The sequence below is a fragment of the Anas platyrhynchos genome, chromosome 2, assembly GCF_047663525.1.
Source record: "Anas platyrhynchos isolate ZD024472 breed Pekin duck chromosome 2, IASCAAS_PekinDuck_T2T, whole genome shotgun sequence".
Classification (NCBI taxonomy): Eukaryota; Metazoa; Chordata; class Aves; order Anseriformes; family Anatidae; genus Anas; species Anas platyrhynchos.
Window position 1 is genome coordinate 88,741,471 of NC_092588.1, and position 19,771 is coordinate 88,761,241.

A 19,771-nucleotide genomic window follows, 5' to 3' on the forward strand; every position below is an offset into this window, starting at 1 on the left:
TGGAACTTCCTGTGCTCCATCTTGTGGCCATTGCCCCTTGTCCTGTCCCCGCAAACCACTGAAAAGAGGTTGGCCAAATCCCTCTGTCTCCCACACTTAATGTATTTGTAAATACCCCCAGAACAATTTTTGTAAATACTCCAAAAAGCCCTCACAAATTTATTTTCTTTTATTTTATTTTTTAAACTCCTACTCTTTCTCAGAAACCCTCCCCGGTGATAGCCTGGACTCCCTGAGTTCCTCCCATACAAGGATGTTATGCTCATGAAATTATGCAAGCTCATTTAAAACAAACAAATGAACAAACAAACTACACACACACAAAATAAAAAGATCACAAAAACCAATCCTGTATTAAGTAATATCTTTGACTGACCAGAGTCAGTCAAACTATTCCTGAACAGCAGACCTAATGCAGTAACAACAGAGACGTGTTATAAACCTTGTTTCCTTCATTTACTACTAGATGAAGAAACTGTGGCAGCTATGTGCAACGTCAGAATTATGCAAGTCTGCATAGAAAGAGAACACCTACATTTTTTTGTATTTATGTTCTTCCTGCTTGCTTCACTTGAAAAATACTTTTCTAAAGGTATTAAGGTATGAAAGGTATTAAAAGGGTATTATTAAGGTATGCAAGGTATTAAGAAAGTCAGGATATACTGATCAAGCATAAAAAGGAGCTCTCAATACATCATTTTTACAGCCACTTTTTTCTAGTCTTAGTCAGCAGTATAAGAGACCAACTTCTTAAAGTGACAACATTTTCAAAATCATACTGGATTCACAAATTTGTTCTTTGTTGTAAGGAGTCGTACGAAGTGAGAGACTCAATCCATTTTTCTTAAAGGGAACAGCAGAATACAACATAGTATGAAAAACTGTGTTTTATTAAAGTCACCTTATATACAAGACCTTTTATACTGACACAAGCTGTTATTGATAATTTAAATTTTGCAGTAAAAACACCTCAAATCTCTTTAGTATTGAAATGGCTGTAGAATACAGTGCAAATCATTGTGGTGTCTGAAGCAGTCACTCAACTAACAGGGTATGTTTAGACATCAGCCATTCATTCACAGATCAGGCACTTCAAGACAGAGTTCAGCCAAGTGAAATTACAGGTATTGTCACCTGAGACAAATTGCCAAGAGAATTCCATGCATCCCATTTGGCTTTCTTGACAAAGTCCAGCATACCTGGCTTTGGAGAATTGCAGGGACCCTCAGTAGCCTGAAAAGAGAGTGAAACAAATATTTAAACCTCTGGTTACGTTTCAGGTACCTTGGTAGAAAAAGATGATGACTGTTAGGACTGTTACGTGCTCACAATACAGAATTCATCTCTGAGACAGAAGGAATTCCTAGTGGCCAGGCAATATTCAGACAGTTCATATGCCTTGAAATATCCACTGTCTGCTATTTTCTAACACCTGGTATTAGGCCTTCAGATGTATCTAACCAATATGAAACATTCGTTTCCAAGATGCCCACACCTGTAAGTTCTCAGCACCTTATTTCAAAATTGTGGATTTTTTATATTTAAAAATAGAGTTAAAAACTTGTAAGTTGTGTGAACTAAGAAACCACTGGATAAGATCTATGAAGTTGGATCTCACTTCAAAGTTAACCTTAGTATGAGCAAGAGCATTGGAGCAGTTGACCTGCAAAGGTTCCAGAGTTCCTGAAGTATTTTACGACCAGTTTTCCTGAAGTAAAAGCACAGTATCAGAGAGGTATTTAGAATGGAAGATGAGAAAGGACTTGTTTATGAGCTCACTATTATTAATTAGTGAAATTACGTGGAACAGTCTTTACTGTCTTTAAGCTTTTATTTTAAGGAGCAATTGATTGTCTTCTTCAGCGTAAGAAGCCACAGCATGTATTAACCCTGATCCACAAATGCTTCCCCAGATACCAGTACAAATACCCTTAAGAGCAACTACTTCTACATAGGTCTGCTTCCATGGGTAGTAAAGGACAACCTTCACTCAGGATCAACCTGGGAGAACAGCTTCTTGAATTAAAAACAAAACAAACAGACAAAAAAGCTTGCCACAACAACCAAAAGCAACCTTCAAATATTTACATCACTGTAGTATAGGACCAGTTGACTGACAATAGATGAAAAATTCAAGAGGAAGCATGTGGCATTCTCTTTTCTTTTTTTTTTTTCCAGGCACAAGCAGTTTTCCTGCGTCATTGCATCAATATATGCTACATTATATGGAAGACATCACAAACTGGATGTAATTTGGCTCTATTTCTTTGAATAGCAGTTTATATTTAAATCATGACTTATAAGATGTAATAGTTCTGGCCACATGTAGAATTCAGGCAGAGCCTGAGGGACTAGCATGTCAGGAATATAATTTGAGCACCTGAAGAAATTGTTAAGACAACACATTTGAACAACTTGTATTTTAATAATATATTTTACAGGTCCATCCCCTCAGCTTATAAATGCCTCTTACAAAAAATGGAATTTAAGCCTACCTGTTTAAACAAAGCATAGAGTTTCAACTTAGTTTCATTCCCTGGATCCTTTTTCAAAAGCTTCAGCTGTTCTTGAGCCTTTTCAAAGTCTTTCTGGCTGACTTGCATGGTGGCTGTAGTCATGTGCAGGTGAACTGCTGGAATACAAACAGCTTGCGCTTGCCTGTCAGTAAGTGGGAAAAAATATCATTACTTGTTTTTTGTTTAAGACTAGGAGAGAAACAAATATGCTGTTTTTTAAGGCAGTTAAAATAAATGCAAAACAGCAAATATTTTACCTGCACTGATCAAAACAACAACAAGAAAGCTAGGTATTGGAAATTAAAAGAAAGTTGCTTTAGTTCAGCTGCAACATAATTAACCTTTGGAGATCACCACAGCTCACACCAGCTCTCTCTGGTATGAAAAGTGCTAAAGTCAATGCTGCCAGATGACAACAAACAAACCATGCAGCAATACAGCAGATGATCGTATACTGCCACTAAATGGCAGCAGCAGTAAACTAATACTTTGCTGTTTCTAAAATAAATCAGAGTCCTACAGGTTATGTCCATATGAATACAGAATATACAAATGAATACAGAAGTAAATATATATTTAAGTCTCTGTACACAACCGTAACAGCTTTATGTGTCTACGAATCACAGACTATGCATCTTGTCTGTTTTTTTTTTTGTTTGTTTGTTTGTTTTTTTTGCCATGTTTTTGTCATGTTTTCAAATTTGTGTGCTTTTTTATCTCCAAGTACTGTAATCTAAAGGTCTGGTTCTCTCAACAAAAACGAAGATTAATTTCAAAGTGTACTTTAGAAAAGGACTGGTTATAAAACATCCCATAGACATATGAAGTAAGAATAGGTCTAAATATTCTGGAAGACCTTTCCATCAGGAAAATGGTAATTTCACCATAAAAAATAAAAATTAAAAAAAAAAAAAGTAGTCTAAGAATTTTGACTTGTTTCAATATGGCAAAAGCATGCTGTCTCAGCCTTCTTTGGTTAATTTACAACATATGTAAATATATTTACTATTTTAAAATTGTGAGTATTGTATGTATCAACGTTTCTTCTCTAGGTTAGTAAAAACAAAAATCTTTTCCCATTCTATTTTACGGACACAGCCATCATGATAGAACATCATACAAGAGAGATGTCATAGTCACATTCGAAAAAGTAATGATTATCTAAAATGCAGACTTACTAAGTGCTTAATCATTAATTCATTAGCATTTCAGTTACAAACCTGAACTTTAAAATCTTACCTATCATGAAAATTCTGCCATTTCATAAGCACATAATGAGAATTTTAGAGAAATTTAAAAGTGCTACCTATTTGTCAACGAGGATGCCAAAAGCATTGTCAGTGCTCTTATAAATACAATTTATTTTCTGTTGCAAGCCAAAAAGTGCAGGCAAGACATGTGAAGAAGGCCCACTATGTGCAATTAATTTTGCTATTCTTCCATTTTACAAAGATACAAGATTTTGTAAAAATGTTTGGAAGATCTACTGGTTTTGTCACCTATTAGAGCCTTTCTGTATGAAGGAATCCTAGGTTCCCACTGTTTACCTATCTGGGGCTGCTGACGTTGAATGACAAAAAAGGAAAGAATATTTTCTGTTATACACAGAAAACAGCAATAGAAACCTACACCTTCAATGATTAAAAAGAAAGAATTCTAGTAACTCCTTCAAAGTTGTATGCTATTAAAAATAAATATATCTGAATAACAAAAAATGGAATTGACTACCAAAAAAAAAAAAAAAAAGGGCAGTGGGCACAGAAAGTCTGTTTACTTCAGTTGATCAGATTTTATTAAAACAGCCCAGACAAATGTGGTTTCACCACCTGCCAGTTCAACTGGCATTCAGGCACACTGGTGTGTGCTCAAAGACAGTGGCAGGATATAAAAATTTACCCCTCACCCAATGGAGAAGCTATTCCATCAGCCTGTGGACTTCACGTTCAGCATCAGTACCAGCACTTTCACAGGAAAAAGTGTGTCCACGTGGATAGAGACACAAGTTTCTGAATACTAAGCTTCTTTGTGTGGTCTGTCCTGAAGTCACAGAACACAATGTTCACTTTCAGATCCTACCCCCAAGTGTGTTTTTAAAATCATGTTTACAGGAAGAACAAAATGAGAGTGCAGAAAGACAATTTTTATTTTATTTTTAAGCCAGGTTGGGAATTACTTGAATGCTACTGCTCCCAAGATCACCTGTTTATGCAGCACAATTTTTTAATTTAGTTTTACACCATGTACGACAGCCCTGACTTCACTATAGCTTGAGTCCAGTCACACAATACTTTAGCTATTTAATATACAATCTGACAGTAGCCATGTTTTTGTGACCATAAATGAACGCAAGTTGAGGATAGGGGGAGAGGGCAAAGGCACAGCTACCAGTCTGAAAGTACATACACACGTATGTTCAAGGTTAAGGGAATATTGGATTTGGCTTCTTTATTAAGGACACAAAGCAGACAAGTTAGAAGAGAAGCAACCAACTGGGTGAACAACAAAAAAAAAAACTGGCTGGGGAGAAGTGGAACAATCTTTCAATGAGTCTGGACACAGAGCTACACTCCTTTGCTTTGTTAGTTATATCCAGTTTTACTTCTCAGCAACAATTTTTTTTTTGGGTAAAATAAATAATCTATCCATCTCAAAAACTATCTTTTGGTGTTATTTTTCTTTTCCTTACCCACTGGTTTGCCATAGGAGATCGTGCAACTTAGCTGTTTATTAAAGTATGGCTATAAAAAAGCCCTCTTCTTTCTATCTCTTCCCTGCTGCTTGTAGCTCAGTTCTCTGCAGGATATCTATGATTCATTCCTTTCTCTATGCCTTCTGATCTCAGAGAACACTCACCATGTATCAGTGACAATCACCAGTTTCCAAAACGTTAAGGCTAAGCTGACTGCTACTGTTTCTCTATTCAAATAACAAAGGATGAAAACACAACAGAAAAATTAAGTTATCTCACACTTCACTCATCTTGGGCAGGCCCTCGTTCTTCAGAGGGCCACACAGATGGCATGAACAGAGCTCCTGGGCTCCATGCAGATGATGTGAAGAGTGAGGAGATGACTGGACCGCCTGCCAGCACCCAGCAGCACAGCCATCACTGGGACCACACAGCAACAACCACAGGGACAGAGGAGCAAGAGGCTGCTCAACTCAAGCACACCACACACAAACTGCCTGCCTCCATCCACCGCTCCCCTGCTGGGGCACCGAATCCTTCCTACTCTCTCAGCGAGCAAATCCGTGACTCCTTTTAGTGGCCTCACTCAAACGGTACAAAACTTTGCTGAAACAACTCAAGGCAGGTGGAGAGGGCCAGAGAGAGAGAAACGAGGACTCACAACTTAGCAGAGCAGCCACACAGTCCACTACAAACGCCTCCGTGCTCCTGCAAGATGATTCAATTGATACTTCGCAAACTGTATATTCTGAAAAAATAAATAAATCCTGAGTAACACTGCCTGAACCTGCAACATCCAGGCTGACAATCACAGCAAACTAATTTCCTTGACTCGAATATCTGCTTGTTTGTATCTCACAGTCCTGCCATTCATGCTGTTCTCTGTATTTTTCATGCAAGTGTCCCTTACCCTAACAAACATTTGGACACGAGCTCTTAATTAAGACCTTATACTTCAATTATACTGAAAGTCATTTCCTCACTGTTTAAGTGATTAGCCAAGACTGCAAAGCCTGTTAAAGAAAGAGCCTCTCATTTCAGTATAGTTTTGTTACTTGTATAAGGGCTTCAGAGTTAAAAATGCCAACTTCTTGTAAAACACTGCCCACTTGTTTCCTAACTTTTAAAGGAACTCAGCAGTTTACTTATTAGAACACTAAAAATAGAAGCTCGAAGACCTTTTTGCACAGGAAACATCAGATATGCTCAGCACAACAAATGAATGGATATACGATATACCTGAACTCCACCTTGCCTTTCCTTAACAAAGGTTTTCTTTTAAATGGTAGTAGCTCCTGGGGAAATAAAGCACAGGCAAAAGCAGTTAAAAATCCTATTAGGATTATAAGCAGCGGGTGGTGCTAGAATCTCATGGATTTTAAACTCCTGACAGAACTAGAAAATGTTCATTTCACATTACTGTAACTAGCTTTAGGGAGAGCAAGAAGAAAAATAATATGACGTGTTATCAGACAGCAGTAAGTGGTACATTACGCTGTCACTGGGATGAATCCTAGAACATATGTTTAATGTAAAATATGGCTCTCCCCCCTATATTATGTGTAGTACTTCAGATAATATATATGACATCTCTTCTTTGTCATGATTGTTATCACAATGTGCTGCAATCCTTTGCAACACCCTTTCCACACATTTACCACGCAGCACAGCGCCCACCTCTTGCCATTTCACCCACACCTAGTGTTACCCCATCAGAAAATGGCAATATTTCTACCAGTGTCCTTCCCAGGCAGAGAGGAAACGAAACAAAATACTGTTGAAACAAAATACCTCTGCTGCTGCTGGCACTACAGATAGAGTTGTGTGGGTCTTGTTTTTCCAGATAAACAAACAAAACCACCAACAAAAAAACGAAGCAAGGATACAAAACAATCTGGTCCAACATTAGTTCATTTACATGAAGGGAAGCAAGAGCAGAGCTGGTGGGAAAGGCTGCAGTTGGAAAGAACTGCAGCAGCTGTTAGAAGTGAGGTTCATGAAGGGAACAGAAACCAGTATTTAAACTTAGATCTGAGAAAATCAGTGGCCCATGGGGGAAAAGAAATTCAGCCTGAGACACTGACTGCTCTCATTCTTGACGTGCACCCCTCCACCCCAAGATTTCATTTCAGCATCTCTGAAGAAAAGGTTCAGAAAAGCAAAAACAAAGGTTGATAACCAAGAAGCAAAGGACCAGCAGAGCCACTCTTTTGTACCTTTCTTGGTAACTAGGAAAGTAACACTATTTCCCACATTCGCTTGCAGTATTTTCTGCATGCAAAAAAAAATGAACTGCATTTCACTTTATTTTGCTAAGCAAGAGGAAGCTAATGTCTATGCTGTTAACAGAAAAATCTTTACGGATTTTAATCTGGAGGTTGCCCACATCGCCATTCATCATGCTGTTCGTTGTATACTATTGAAACCAAACAGATATTTACCCACATGTTAATGTAACATTAAAGACTGATAAATTTGAGCATAGCCCAAGTGCTTACACAGCAATAAAAGGGCTTTCCCCATATAGCCAAAGGCGGACAGGGGGAATCTCAAATTTCTGACATATTTTTCCGTCTTCCAAGTCCTCTCTCACTGGGAGAAGTGGCACCTGACAGTGCTAAACCAGAAAAGGTTGTGACATGGCTGGGGCAATCACTCCTCCTCCTCTGCTGCTGGAAGCGGGAGCGTTGCATGTGGATGGCTGATACACACAGAAACCCTGGACGGAGGTTCTTCCGGGCGTAGAAGCAAAGCAATCCTCTTTTTCTTTATCTCACCCTGCTACAGGTTTCTACACACACTACTTCTTGTTATATACTCCAGATTTATTTTTTTTTTTAATTTTTATTCCCTGTGCAATTTGTTTCTATATTTATAAACCTCACAAGTGTCTATCAAAGGAGCACTGACTCCGCTACAGTATCCTATCAGGCTTTAGGTAGGAAGTGGCATCAAGTTGTACGAGCTCTTTCCTACAGGTAGGAGTTCTGTGGTAGGTATTACAACATCATACTAAAGAAACCTCAGCTTGACCATGTTTATATTAACATAATCACATAACTTCAGCTCTTAGTTTTAGTCTTGCCCTTCCAAGTTTCTTCTCTAATACTGGGAAACATGGAATAATCAAATCTGACACTTAAACACCTTCCTTCACAACTTCTGACATCTTGAAAGAGCCTTCCCCTGCTTCCACAGCTAACTTGTGTAAAAACTTCCACTTCCCCTCATGTGTATTCATCTCTTTCAGGAGCCTCTGTATTGAAACAGAAAACAATTCAGAGCGCAGCCCCATGGAATTCAGCCTCCACTCTGAAGGTGGAGAAACAGAGACTGCCTCAAACAACATTGCCTACTCAAATCTCAGTAACTGGGACATTTTCCAGCATCTAGCAACTATAAAAGAAGGAAATGCAGTTAACTGAGTTGCTGGTTCAGCCCTGCACTGCTTACACCTACTAGAATGCACCCTGACAGCAAGTTTGCAGCACTTGAAGTTAGTGGGTTGCAGCAGGTCAGCAGGCAGAGCTGTTCTGTTTCTTCCTGCAGCAAGAAGCAAGGTGCAGCTGACCAGGCTCCTGCAGAGACATATCAGAACAAACTCATCACCTTTTGGACCAAAACCCAGTAGCCTAAAAAGTCTTATCACCACCAAAAAAAAAACCTCTCACAAAATCAATACATTTGATTTACTTGGTGAAATACATTTTGTTAGCCATCGTGATAATACAAAGGTGTTGATGACTCAGTAGACAGAACTCAAGTTCAGTTTTCCTAAAACTCATTGAAAACCCCCCTACTCGCCCTGTTCTGCCATCACAGTCCTTGGCAATCCTCCGTTATTACACTGTGGCTAATGTGGAATTAGTAAAATGCATTACTATCAGATTATAATAAAACTTCTAATGCTCTGGTATTTCCAGTGTATCTAGTTATCAGGAAAGATCAGTGCAAATACTCTACAATCAATTCACTCGCTGTTGTTTTAATAAACAGAAAGAAATGGAAGTCAAATTATTTCCTCCTTTACATTAGAACAACTATTGAAATGTTCTAAACACAAGTTTGGTGTACAAATCCTTATCAGCTTTTAATATTTTACCCTCCTACACTATTTTGACATACAAAAGCTAGAAGATAATGATGTGTCTGCTGGCAAATTGAAGTGCTGAATCACTGTTGTTGAGTGTAAGTGGCTCAGCTGCACTCGATAGGATTTTTTTCAATCTTAAAGAATAGCTGAGAATCAAAGATCTAGATTACCATTCACTGAGGCCTGAAATGGGCTGTTCTTTGCGCTCTGTACAGGCACAGTTAATATTCTCTCATCGCAGCTGCTGGGAGGGAAGCTGGGATCATCTCCTGAAATCTCTGTAAGAGCTCTTTTTCTCTCCAGCAGACTTTACGTTAACTGAACGTGGTGGCTGACAAACACCAGAGGATTTCCTGTACATCCTCAGTCCACGTAAAACATCTCTCCCAGCAGGAAGATTTTCAGACAGATGTCCTCTGAAACACATTTGGAAGTCATAAACATGGATGTTAGCAGAAAAATACAAAGCTGAGATACCCATCTGTGTGACATTCGGTGAGTATCAAAGTTTATCGCGGAATATGGAGACCAACAAATTCAACATGTTCTTTGTACATCCAAGGTGACCCTCTCACAAAACAAACACTCAATTTTGCTGCTAATGGAGAGAGGAAAAAGATATTTTTTATTTGGCTTCTGGGGATGAATCTTGCTGACTGCATGGAAAGCAAGAAAGCGTGCTCATTGGTGTTAATACTTTTTGGCCAAGGCAGCTAGGTTTCTGACAAGGACACAGCCAGCTACTGAAGCCTCCCCTGCATTAGAAAATCCACCAACACTACTGCTAGCTCCACTGAACCACTGTATGAAGACAAGCTGTTTGTCTGAAGCTTACTTTCCCACGTGAATCCCTGACACCTAGGTACAATAAGGACAGACACAAGCAATACTGAACAAGCTACGTGACAGTAACAAAGCAGGATTTGTCAACAGCTTATGCTGGACAAATCCAGGATTCTTGCAGATAATTTAAAACCAAACATATTACAACACAAGGTAGTACACTGCTTTTGGTTCTGGCACTATTTCTGGAGCTCAAAACTAGACAAACTTACAGGTGTCCTCCTGGCAGCTACCAGTGGGGATGCAACGTGCCGGGTCATGTCGGCTTGTGCTATCCTTATGGGGATTGAGGAAAACTGTAGGTCTGGGAAAGAGGCTGACAACAAAGGTGTGTTTCATCAGACATCTTACTGACAGTTAAGAAAAACAACACAAAAAACACCCAAAAGATTCTTCTGTTTCAGGAACAGGGTTGGTATACTGATGTGTTGAAGCAGGAAGCCTCTTACAAGTAATATTTATCATTGTATAGAACGGCACCATATTTAAAATAAAAATGTTTTTGAATGTATTCATTTCCATTTCAATAATGCACAGTGAACCTAATCTTCAAGAAATCTTTTTTAATCCCAATGAAGAACTGAATCTCCTCTGCTCAACGCTGGTGAGGCCATACCTGGAGCACTGCGTCCCGTCCTTAGTACAAGAGATGGAGCTAATGGAGAGCACAGCAGCCATGAGGCTGACAAAGGGACAACTGCAGAATTTCCTTCTCCAGCCTCACTGTGTTTTCTGCACTGGAATAAGATCATTGCAGGAAAAAGAGGAGGGGGAGAGGAGAAAGTGGAAAAGTGAGAAAAAAAATTGGGGGCAAAAAAGAGAAGAGAAAAATGCTTTCCGTCTGGCAAGTCAGATGCCAACAGACATCACTTTTGTGAGCAGTTTAAAAGGACACAACCATATTCAGAAAAGAGAAATGTGTGTTTGGTTTTGTTTGTGTTTGTTTTGTTTTTGGCAGTGGCTGGAGGGGTTGGAGGTTGTTTGCTTGATTGATTTTAAATCCAGCGTTGCACTACCACCATCAAAAAGCTACCATGAACTACACATGAACTATACAGTCAGACAGCATCAAGGGCAAAGCTGTGTTTGTTTCTAAACCAACATGGTGATAATTTCTATTTAATCTCTGATTAGAAGAAACTTTAGCCATTGACTGGATCACAGAAATTTCTACATGGAGTACGCCATGTTATCAGTTAGACATAGTTTTATATATATATATATATATATATATATATATAAGAAAATAACAACATGACTAAACTTTACACATGTTCTTTGGATTTCAGCACAAGCGCAATCCATCTATCTACTGAATTTACTGCTGTCTAGTATTGTTACACTTTTTGTACGTTTTTATGGAAGTCAGTACCTTATGAACAAAGTGATAAAGTTATTCATTCTGTAATAACACTTATGATCTCCTTTCCACTGTTGCAAACTACTATGACTGGTCATATTAAAACCATAAACTGATTAAATACTATTCTGATTATTGTAAGAATTATTTTTTCTTTGATATCATTGCTTTCAGAGAGAAAAAACTACCGCCAGGGTATTTTACTAACCAGGATGCTGGCATATTATCAAGTTGTTTCACTTTGCTTTTACATGTTAATCACCGCCAGACATCCCCAAAGCTAAACAAATAGCACTACTTACTCAGTGACTTAAAGCCTGAATTTTGATGGAAAAAAGAAGCCTTCCAGAACCCACTCCAAGAGTTTTTCTTTCCTCTTTCTGGTGGAGCATATAATACCGAATTACTTGGCAATGATTTCTGTTCCTTTGTGAAATAAAGGATGGCTTAACAAGACCTTTAAAATCTCAGCTCACAGATCTTGCTGAAGTTTACTGATTACAGTCTAAATTTTATTATAATGAACTTCCAGAGAACCTGAACAATGTTCACTGTAATCAGTGTGCGAGTCACAACAGAAAGGCTCCATCATTTACTACATCGGAATAATGAAGAAATATCTGATCTGAAGTGAATATCAATATATTTGATATTTGGGCGGATTACTTCACATTGATCATCATTTACATTTTGTTCATTTGTTTGTAATAGAACAGTCAGGAAAAGGGGAAAAAAAAACAAATACTCATATAGGGAATACAGTAATAAAGTGGAAAAGAGAATAGAGTGACATAACCAGTTCAATCTTCCACGTGTATTTATTTACTCTAACAGTGAAACATCTGGGTTTTACTTTGGCGTTATTGTAAATGGAGGGGTAGCTGCAAACAAGGCTCATTACAGTGAATTAAGTCTGCATATTGAGCCCAGATAGAACAACGTCTTTTGCACTAAGAAGCCTGAATTCCCAACATTCACGTATTTTTCATTCCTTACTATTTGCAATGTTCCAGAGATTTAGTTAGAAATAAACAGACCAACTTCCAGACACCTTGGCTTGATATCAACTGTGAACTCTTGTATCCGGCTCGGTTCCACGCAGTTAGTAGACCCAAGTTTGTTGCGGTTCTTTTCTGGACAACTGCAGGTGAGGCCAAACATGGGGTCAAAAGTTGCAGGCACAAAAGCAATTTCTACTGCCAGTAACAGAGAATTCTGCAACAGATCCAAAGAAGACTAAGGCACGTTAGCAAACTGGGGTTTTAAGGATATATTGTGATATATTGCTGAGGGCAACAGCACAAAATTCCAGTTCTCCTCATATGAGTGGAGAGGCTGCACCAGGGAGTGAGAGAGGGCAGTAGGGAAGCAAGTGACAGCAGCTGCTGCCACACAGAGACAGTGTCTGCCAGCAAGAAAGAGAGTGGGAAGGGAAGAGGCGATATGATCCGAACAAAGCTCTCAAACTGTGTGTGGCTGTATCCAACTACAGCTCTGAGTAGGCCTGGCAGACAGGACGAGACACTGCCACTACAGCGACACAAGGCAGCCTGCCTCTGAGCTCCCTGGGGCCAAACCTGGGAGACCGAAATGGGACAGAACAAGAGATGGCACCACACTGACAGGTCACCTCCTGGATGGTAACATGCTTCAAATGGGTTTTCCAAAAGGTGAGGCTTGGAAGTGCGCTGGGAGTGCTGGCACCTGCAGTTAGCCCCAAATTAGCTCTCCAGCCTCCTCACTGGAGAAGTTTCCTCACAGCACATGCAGTCCCAGGGTAAAGACAAAGCCCCTGGACCTCTTCCCAGAACTTTAAGTCTGCCTGGCTTAGTTAACACGATAGGAAGGAGGGCAGAAAACAGCCATGAGGACTGCAGGGAGAAAAAATGAAGAGATGGCACCTAAGTCACTGGTGAATGGACAGCTTTCAAGGGTTTTAATATCCTGCTTTGCCATAAATATATCAAAAGGACATTGATATCACGATCAAAGAACACAACTGTGCTATCAAGTAAAGGACAAGCAATCCAGAAGGCAGGTTCAGCTCGTTCCCAGCCAGAAGTAGAAGAAGGCTGCAGAGACTGCACATGGACGTTGCTATTGTGCTGGGACTGTGAGTACTGTGTTGCGCTCCTGCCGTGCGGGTGGGCTGTAAGCCTGCAGATGCTGGGTCAGAAGATGATGCTGGGAAACAGTGGAGAGATTTGGGACACTGTTCAAGAGCCAAGATGGAAGTGAACTCTAGCCCTTAGACTGCTGCCTCCCAAGCCGAAGAGCAGATATTGTAGTAAAGGCGGATTTACTGGAAGGATAAAGTATTCCAGGCATCTGCAGAGATCAATAAGGCCACATAAGCAAGAAAAAGCCAGCAGCTTAAGGGTGAGTTAACTGTTTTTCAATCCACATTATTTGAAACACTAGAGCTTAATTGCACTCCTTTGAAAAAGGCTCTTCAGTATTGCTGAGAAATGAAAGTAGTTTGTAGAAAGCTCAGTCTCTGATAGACCCTAACCTCCTCTAAAACTGCTGAGAGAACCATACCAAGGAACAGGGCATGTTGTTGGGGTGTGTCTACATTGCCGTCTTAGTTTGGATCAGAAGGCTCTTCTCGGAGTAAATCTCTACCTTGTTTCCAATGCCATTCCCCTGGTTTCTGTTGCAGGGCTGTCTCACGCATACACGACAGATTGCTTCCAGATTAAATGATCCCAGATGTCCTCCAGCTGCTAACAGGCACTCAGGGCTAGGATTGTAATACAACTAGCATGAAGTAAACCCTCAAAACAAGGCTAGCACAGATGCAGGTTTCCCAACAACAAATGTTCTGCTCCTACCAGTCTACCCAGCAGTGACTGCAGATACAGCCTGTCTCACACAGCGAGTTGTGGGGCCTCCAATCTTAAACAGCTGGATGTGAAGCCTGTTGGATGTGTGCAGCCTCATGTTCTGAGCGCGTCTGTGTCAGCTTCCCCTGTTAGACAGATTCAAATTGGAACAATTACACATCGTGATGGAGAAGGACAAGAAGTGGGCAAATGGGAGATCTTGCCTACGGAACACACAACTCTGCATCTGGAACAATGAAAAATGCCCTTGTTAGAATAAAGAAATAAGAATTTAAGAAAAAATCTTGCATTTTGTCCTTATATTTGTATGACTGTTCCTCTCCCAGTGCTCCAAGGATATGCCTTGTTTTTATAGAATTGCTAAAGGATTGTAAAAAGGGTCTCCTAGATTCACTGGCATGGCAAGGCTGTAAATGTCTTTGATATAATTCTTCCAGTATGCCCATCTGGTGTTTGTGACATACTGCACCTTTTTTCTGTATTACCAAAAGCATTAAATCATTATTAATATTTAATTATATGACATTATTTCACACACAGAATCTTACTACTTCAAATACTAGCCTAAAAAAAATCTAGTAGTCCACATTTTTGTTTTACAATTTAGAATTTCTTTCCCTCTCTCTCACTGTAACAACTCAGCTATATTAACATTATTTGTCTGTAGAAAAAAAAAATGCCTAGAGAGTTGATTTTTTTTTTTTTTTTAATGAAAGTGAAGTCATGTCGCTTGCACAATTTGCATTCTCTTTGTTTCTCCCTGTATCTTAAGATGTTCACGTACATACTTCAAAGAATTTCTCACAAAGCTTTGGGGAGAAAAATATCACAATTCAATGGCCAGACTGCATAAACGACTAGTTTCCTGGTCAAGATGCACTCATTCATAACTGAGATGCCTAGGTAAAAGGATAACTAGGTAAAAACAAGTAAAAGCATTCCACTCATGAAAACACGCATTATAAAAGTTGAATTTATATGTTGCAGCAAACAGTGCATTGCTGGTATTTAACCTACTGTTAGGATCACATTACTTCGGTCTCTTACTTCTGAACTCTCTTACCCAGTATACTTAACACACCAAATGCATACTTCTCTTTAACTGGGTATTTATTAAGCCATTTTTAATAGGAAGACAAAATTCTACAAATTAACTTTGTTTGCGATTCTTATTCATATACAGCAATTTAACAGTGGGATTTCCCATTTAACCATTTTCAGTAAAATGAAAGTGTCAATTGTCTACTTACAAGTCAAGCCAAGTTCTGCTTCATGCAGGCCAACTAACACCAGAGATGCACAGCTGCCGCAATGCATACTACTGCATGTGACACTTTATTTGGAAACAAGTAAAAGAGATAAGTAATAAAGGCACACAGCAGGCAACATTATGTCAGTATTTGAAAAGCTGTGCTAAGCTGGAGTGTTCTCAGCAGGGAGCCTTAATTAGTCGGACACACAATTGTGCTCGTTTTTAATAAAAAACACAGAATCGTTCATTATTCTGCATATTACAATACAGTTTCAGATGTCTTACCACCAGCCTAACTGGCAGTTTCTTTGGTGGTTGAACATTTGCCACAGGAGACAGAAAAATGAGGGCAAAGACTCTTAAAGAGAAATGCATCAAATGAAGGTATTCCACTTCCACTGGGTTCAAACACCTAACCCAGAAGTACCCGCCTTTTTAAAGGAAAGCGATCTCCCTGGACTTACGATGAAAGAAACATCTCATCTTGTGTGTTAACCATGTACACACAAGGCAAAGAGAGAACTACTCAAGTTCATTAAGCAGCACAGCTTAATGGGACCAAATACCTGACCTTGGCAGGTGAGAGATGAGACTGCCCAGAACTGAGGAAATGGCAGGCAATGGAAGATGAAGAACTTCACCAAGCTTTTAAGCAATGATGGGAGACACTCAGAGTTCAGACTTCCACGTATCGGCAGCAGTTTCATAGGGGCGTCTAGATCTCAGTTTTGTATTTAAACCTTATCTGTTAAATGTATCCTCCAGACTGTCTACAGATTCTAAAAGTGGCAGTTCACAGTATGTGAGGACTCTGACATGAAAATTCAAAAGCAGTTTTACTTATCTGGCCTCATCTTATTCCTAAAACCTAACTACATGAAGCACGTACACTTGCACCAAAATCATCATTGAATTTTTCAGACAAAAATCCTCTGCTGTTGGTGAAAGTGCACCTGAGCTTCCCAGCCCAGAAACCTACACAGAGACATAGAATCATTAAGGTTGGAAAAGCCCTTCAAGATCATCTGGTCCAACCATCCCCCTACCACCAACGTCACCCACTAAATCGGGTCCCTAAACACCACATCCAACTTTTCCTTAACGACCCTCAGCGATGGTGTCTCCACCACCTCCCTGGGTAACCCACTCCAATGCCTGAGAAGAAATGTCTCCTAATTTCTAACCTAAATCTCCCCTGGTGCAACTTCAGGCCATTTCCTCTAGTCCTATCGCTAGTTATCTGCGAGAAGAGGCCAATCCCCAGCTCCCCACTGGGGAGAGCAGTAAGATCTCTTCCCCCAAAGCCAACTGGTTTACAATGGTTTTGCAGCCCATACATCAAAGTGAGGGAAGTGTTGTTAATGACAGAGATATCCTATCTGAAAGGGCTCCTAAATAGTCCTGAGCAAGCAAAGGGCGAAGGACTGAGGGGCCCTTCCCTAGGGGTCCTTGCACTTACTCCAACCCTCTTCTACCTCCCACATCAGGCCAGCACCATCGATACCTTACACACTGAGCAATATGGGTGTGGTGTGGGGGTCATTTCTCCTATGGACAGGCCCATGGACCTACCTGCAACCTGCACCTGTGGGTCTGTATGTACACACACACACACACAGGGACCACAAACCCTATGGAGAGGAGCACCAGCTGTACACAAACCCAACCACAGTGTCTCGATACACCCTTTTTACCCCTCACATATCTTTCTCCAAACTTTTCCCTCAGGATTTTCCTAGCGAGGCCCAGAGCCTCAGGCTCAGCCCTGACCATAAAGGAGGTCGGCCCACTAGAGGAGCACCACCGTCTTCTGGCCTCAGAAAGCCACATACTCCTGAGATGACCTCAGAGCACAGATAGCTTCAAGATGAGATGAGGTTACCAGGGCTCCTGCATAGCCAAACTAAATAATCCTGAGAAAAATAGTTCCACAGCCTGTCTGGCACTGTGATAACCTATTTGCTGGGAAATAGTCCAAAATCTTTTAGAAGGACACTTAGAATCAAGTCACATCCAATTATGTGCAGGTTTTAAGGTGTTTACATGAATAACTAAACCAACAAAGACTTCTTCTGGAGTTGTGGTGAGAGTCTCTGCCACCCACCTTGTAGGGGGCTTACACAAGCATTGCTCAGTGGCACCGCCTGCACCAGAGTCTCTGCACTTCCTCGCTGCGTGGCTCCTTTCTTTTCCGAAAGCAAGGCCGCCAAGGCACAGCTGCTCAGTACTTGCAATATTTATTGTTCTGGTTTTCAACTAACACACCTGAAAGATGCCACTGAAATGGACAAGAGGGAACTTTTTAAAGGACAAAGCGGAAGCAGACAAATTAAGATCACTGTTCAGAGCACTAGATGTACAGTGGAACTTTAACAACAGTTTTAATGAAGTATTTCTTAAGTTGATTCAAGGTTTTTCAATATAGTAAGAAGATGCAGTGCTGTTTTTGAGTTTAGCGTTTGCACATTTGACATCTGCAACAACAAAAAAAACAAACAGGCACTGGGGTGAGTAAAGGAGGTAACAGTAAAAAAAAAATACAGCAAAAGTTAACTTTTGTATTTTGATACATACACAGTTTCTCAGAAGGAAAGCTATTAATTATACATATATATATATGAAAAAGGGCAAAGAAAAATCAGCCACTGAAATGGTGAATAACTTCCCCCACAATTTCCAGCTGCAGCATCTCCTATGTCAAGAAATTCAAAGGATAAGTTTGCCTCATTTCTGAGAGCTTCATGGCCAGTCTGAACACAGAGACAGAATTCTAGAAACAGGCAGGATGGATTAAAAACTAGAAATCCAATTGACTTCTGCATAAGCTCTAAGTTAGGAATATCATAATAAACATTGCTGGGAAAGACCTAGGTGTGCTCTGATTATTTGTGACCGAAGAAAACACATCACAAGCAAGTGTTTTAACCACTTCTCCATCTTCTTGCAAGATCCAGCAAAGGTGAGTTTGGACCCCGTCCCACTACTGGAGCTGTGGTGCTCTGTAAGCATGCTAATCACTGTTTTATTACCAGGAACTGCATTTTGTAATGCTGATGAATTGTGTCAAAGGTTACAAACAGCTGAACTGCACTCCTTCTGACAAGCTGCCGCAACTGCAACAGTACCATCATTTGGTGTTAAAACAGTGCTTTATTTTAAAAAAGGGGGGAAATCTGCAAGAACTACAGACAGATTTTAATGTGAATATTCAGCAAAGCCTTTCACAGCATAAGCGTGTCTAAGAATATAAGATCTCAGTAACTTCCAGATCATCTGCCAGGCATACCAATAAAAGAAATGATCAAAGCAGCACAAACTTTAACCCTGCTTTCACTCTTCCTAGTCACATCTGATATCTGTCCAAAGGAAGACTAAAGGAACTTCCCAAGAGATTTTTGCACAGATATGGGTCAAGGAAGTCAAGTCCAAGGCTGTCCCTCTACTTATTTTTAACGCGGTGGTACTATTCAGTACACAAGCAACACCGGTAAGTAGTCTTTTTTTTTTGTCACAGCAGACGAACAGCAGTATTGTTCTGCAAGCCTATCTACAGCACACTTTGGAGGAAAGGCGGGGGAAGGAGCGGCGGGGGCTCACCTCGCTTCGCAGAGAGACCGCCAGCACAGCCGCCGGAGGAAGGTCAGGGCCGGGGCCGCCATGACATGTGGGCGGGCGGGCGGGAGGAGCCGGCAACTGCGGGCAAATGGCGGCCAGCACCGCCTTACCAGCTCCCGCCCTGCCCACGCACGGCACCGCCTCCAGCGCGGAGGGGTGGCCGTCAGGGAGATGGGATGAGAAGGGAGAAAGGTGAAGGGAGGGGGTTGAGAGGTGTCTCGACGCCATAAAAAACGAATCGAGCCGGTCCCCGGCTGGGGCTGGTAGTCCTGTGGGAGGAGGTGGTGCCCCGCCGAGCCCCCAGAGCCTTTTAGCGTTCTGCGGCACTCTGAAGCGATGCCTGCAGTAGCTGTAAAAAACGCACTTTTGGTAAAAGCAAACATACAACCAAACAAATAAACACAAAACAAATAAACACAAAACAAACCGCCAGGCTGTGGTGAAAAAGTGATGTGCTAAGAGACCGAAGCTGAGCCGTGTGGTAACTGGTGCGTGTCCTGTCAGCCATCTCACTCCTAATGCTGCAATGCAAATCACAGGAGCAGTTTATGAAAAAT

The 19,771-nt window shown here is 40.6% G+C and overlaps 1 protein-coding gene across 6 annotated transcripts in view; it reads right to left on the reverse strand.

Annotated features, from left to right (window-relative positions):
- Window positions 1–19,343, reverse strand: part of ECI2 (enoyl-CoA delta isomerase 2) — a 30,253-nt gene extending 10,910 nt beyond the window's left edge. Inside the window, exons 1-4 of one of the 6 annotated variants that reach the window (XM_027451623.3) lie at window positions 19,197–19,321; window positions 14,336–14,472; window positions 2,496–2,658; window positions 1,135–1,233 (exon numbers count right to left, since the gene is read on the reverse strand). In XM_027451623.3, coding sequence (XP_027307424.2) covers window positions 1,135–1,233; window positions 2,496–2,618 — 222 coding nt within the window. In that variant the 5' untranslated portion in view covers window positions 2,619–2,658; window positions 14,336–14,472; window positions 19,197–19,321. Of the gene's footprint in view, window positions 1–1,134; window positions 1,234–2,495; window positions 2,659–9,468; window positions 9,715–12,552; window positions 12,678–14,126; window positions 14,159–14,335; window positions 14,473–19,196 lie in introns of those variants that run through there. The other 5 variants (XM_027451624.3, XM_038174864.2, XM_005010716.6 and 2 more) reach the window with 5 other exon arrangements.
- Between the last annotated feature and the right edge of the window lie 428 nt (window positions 19,344–19,771).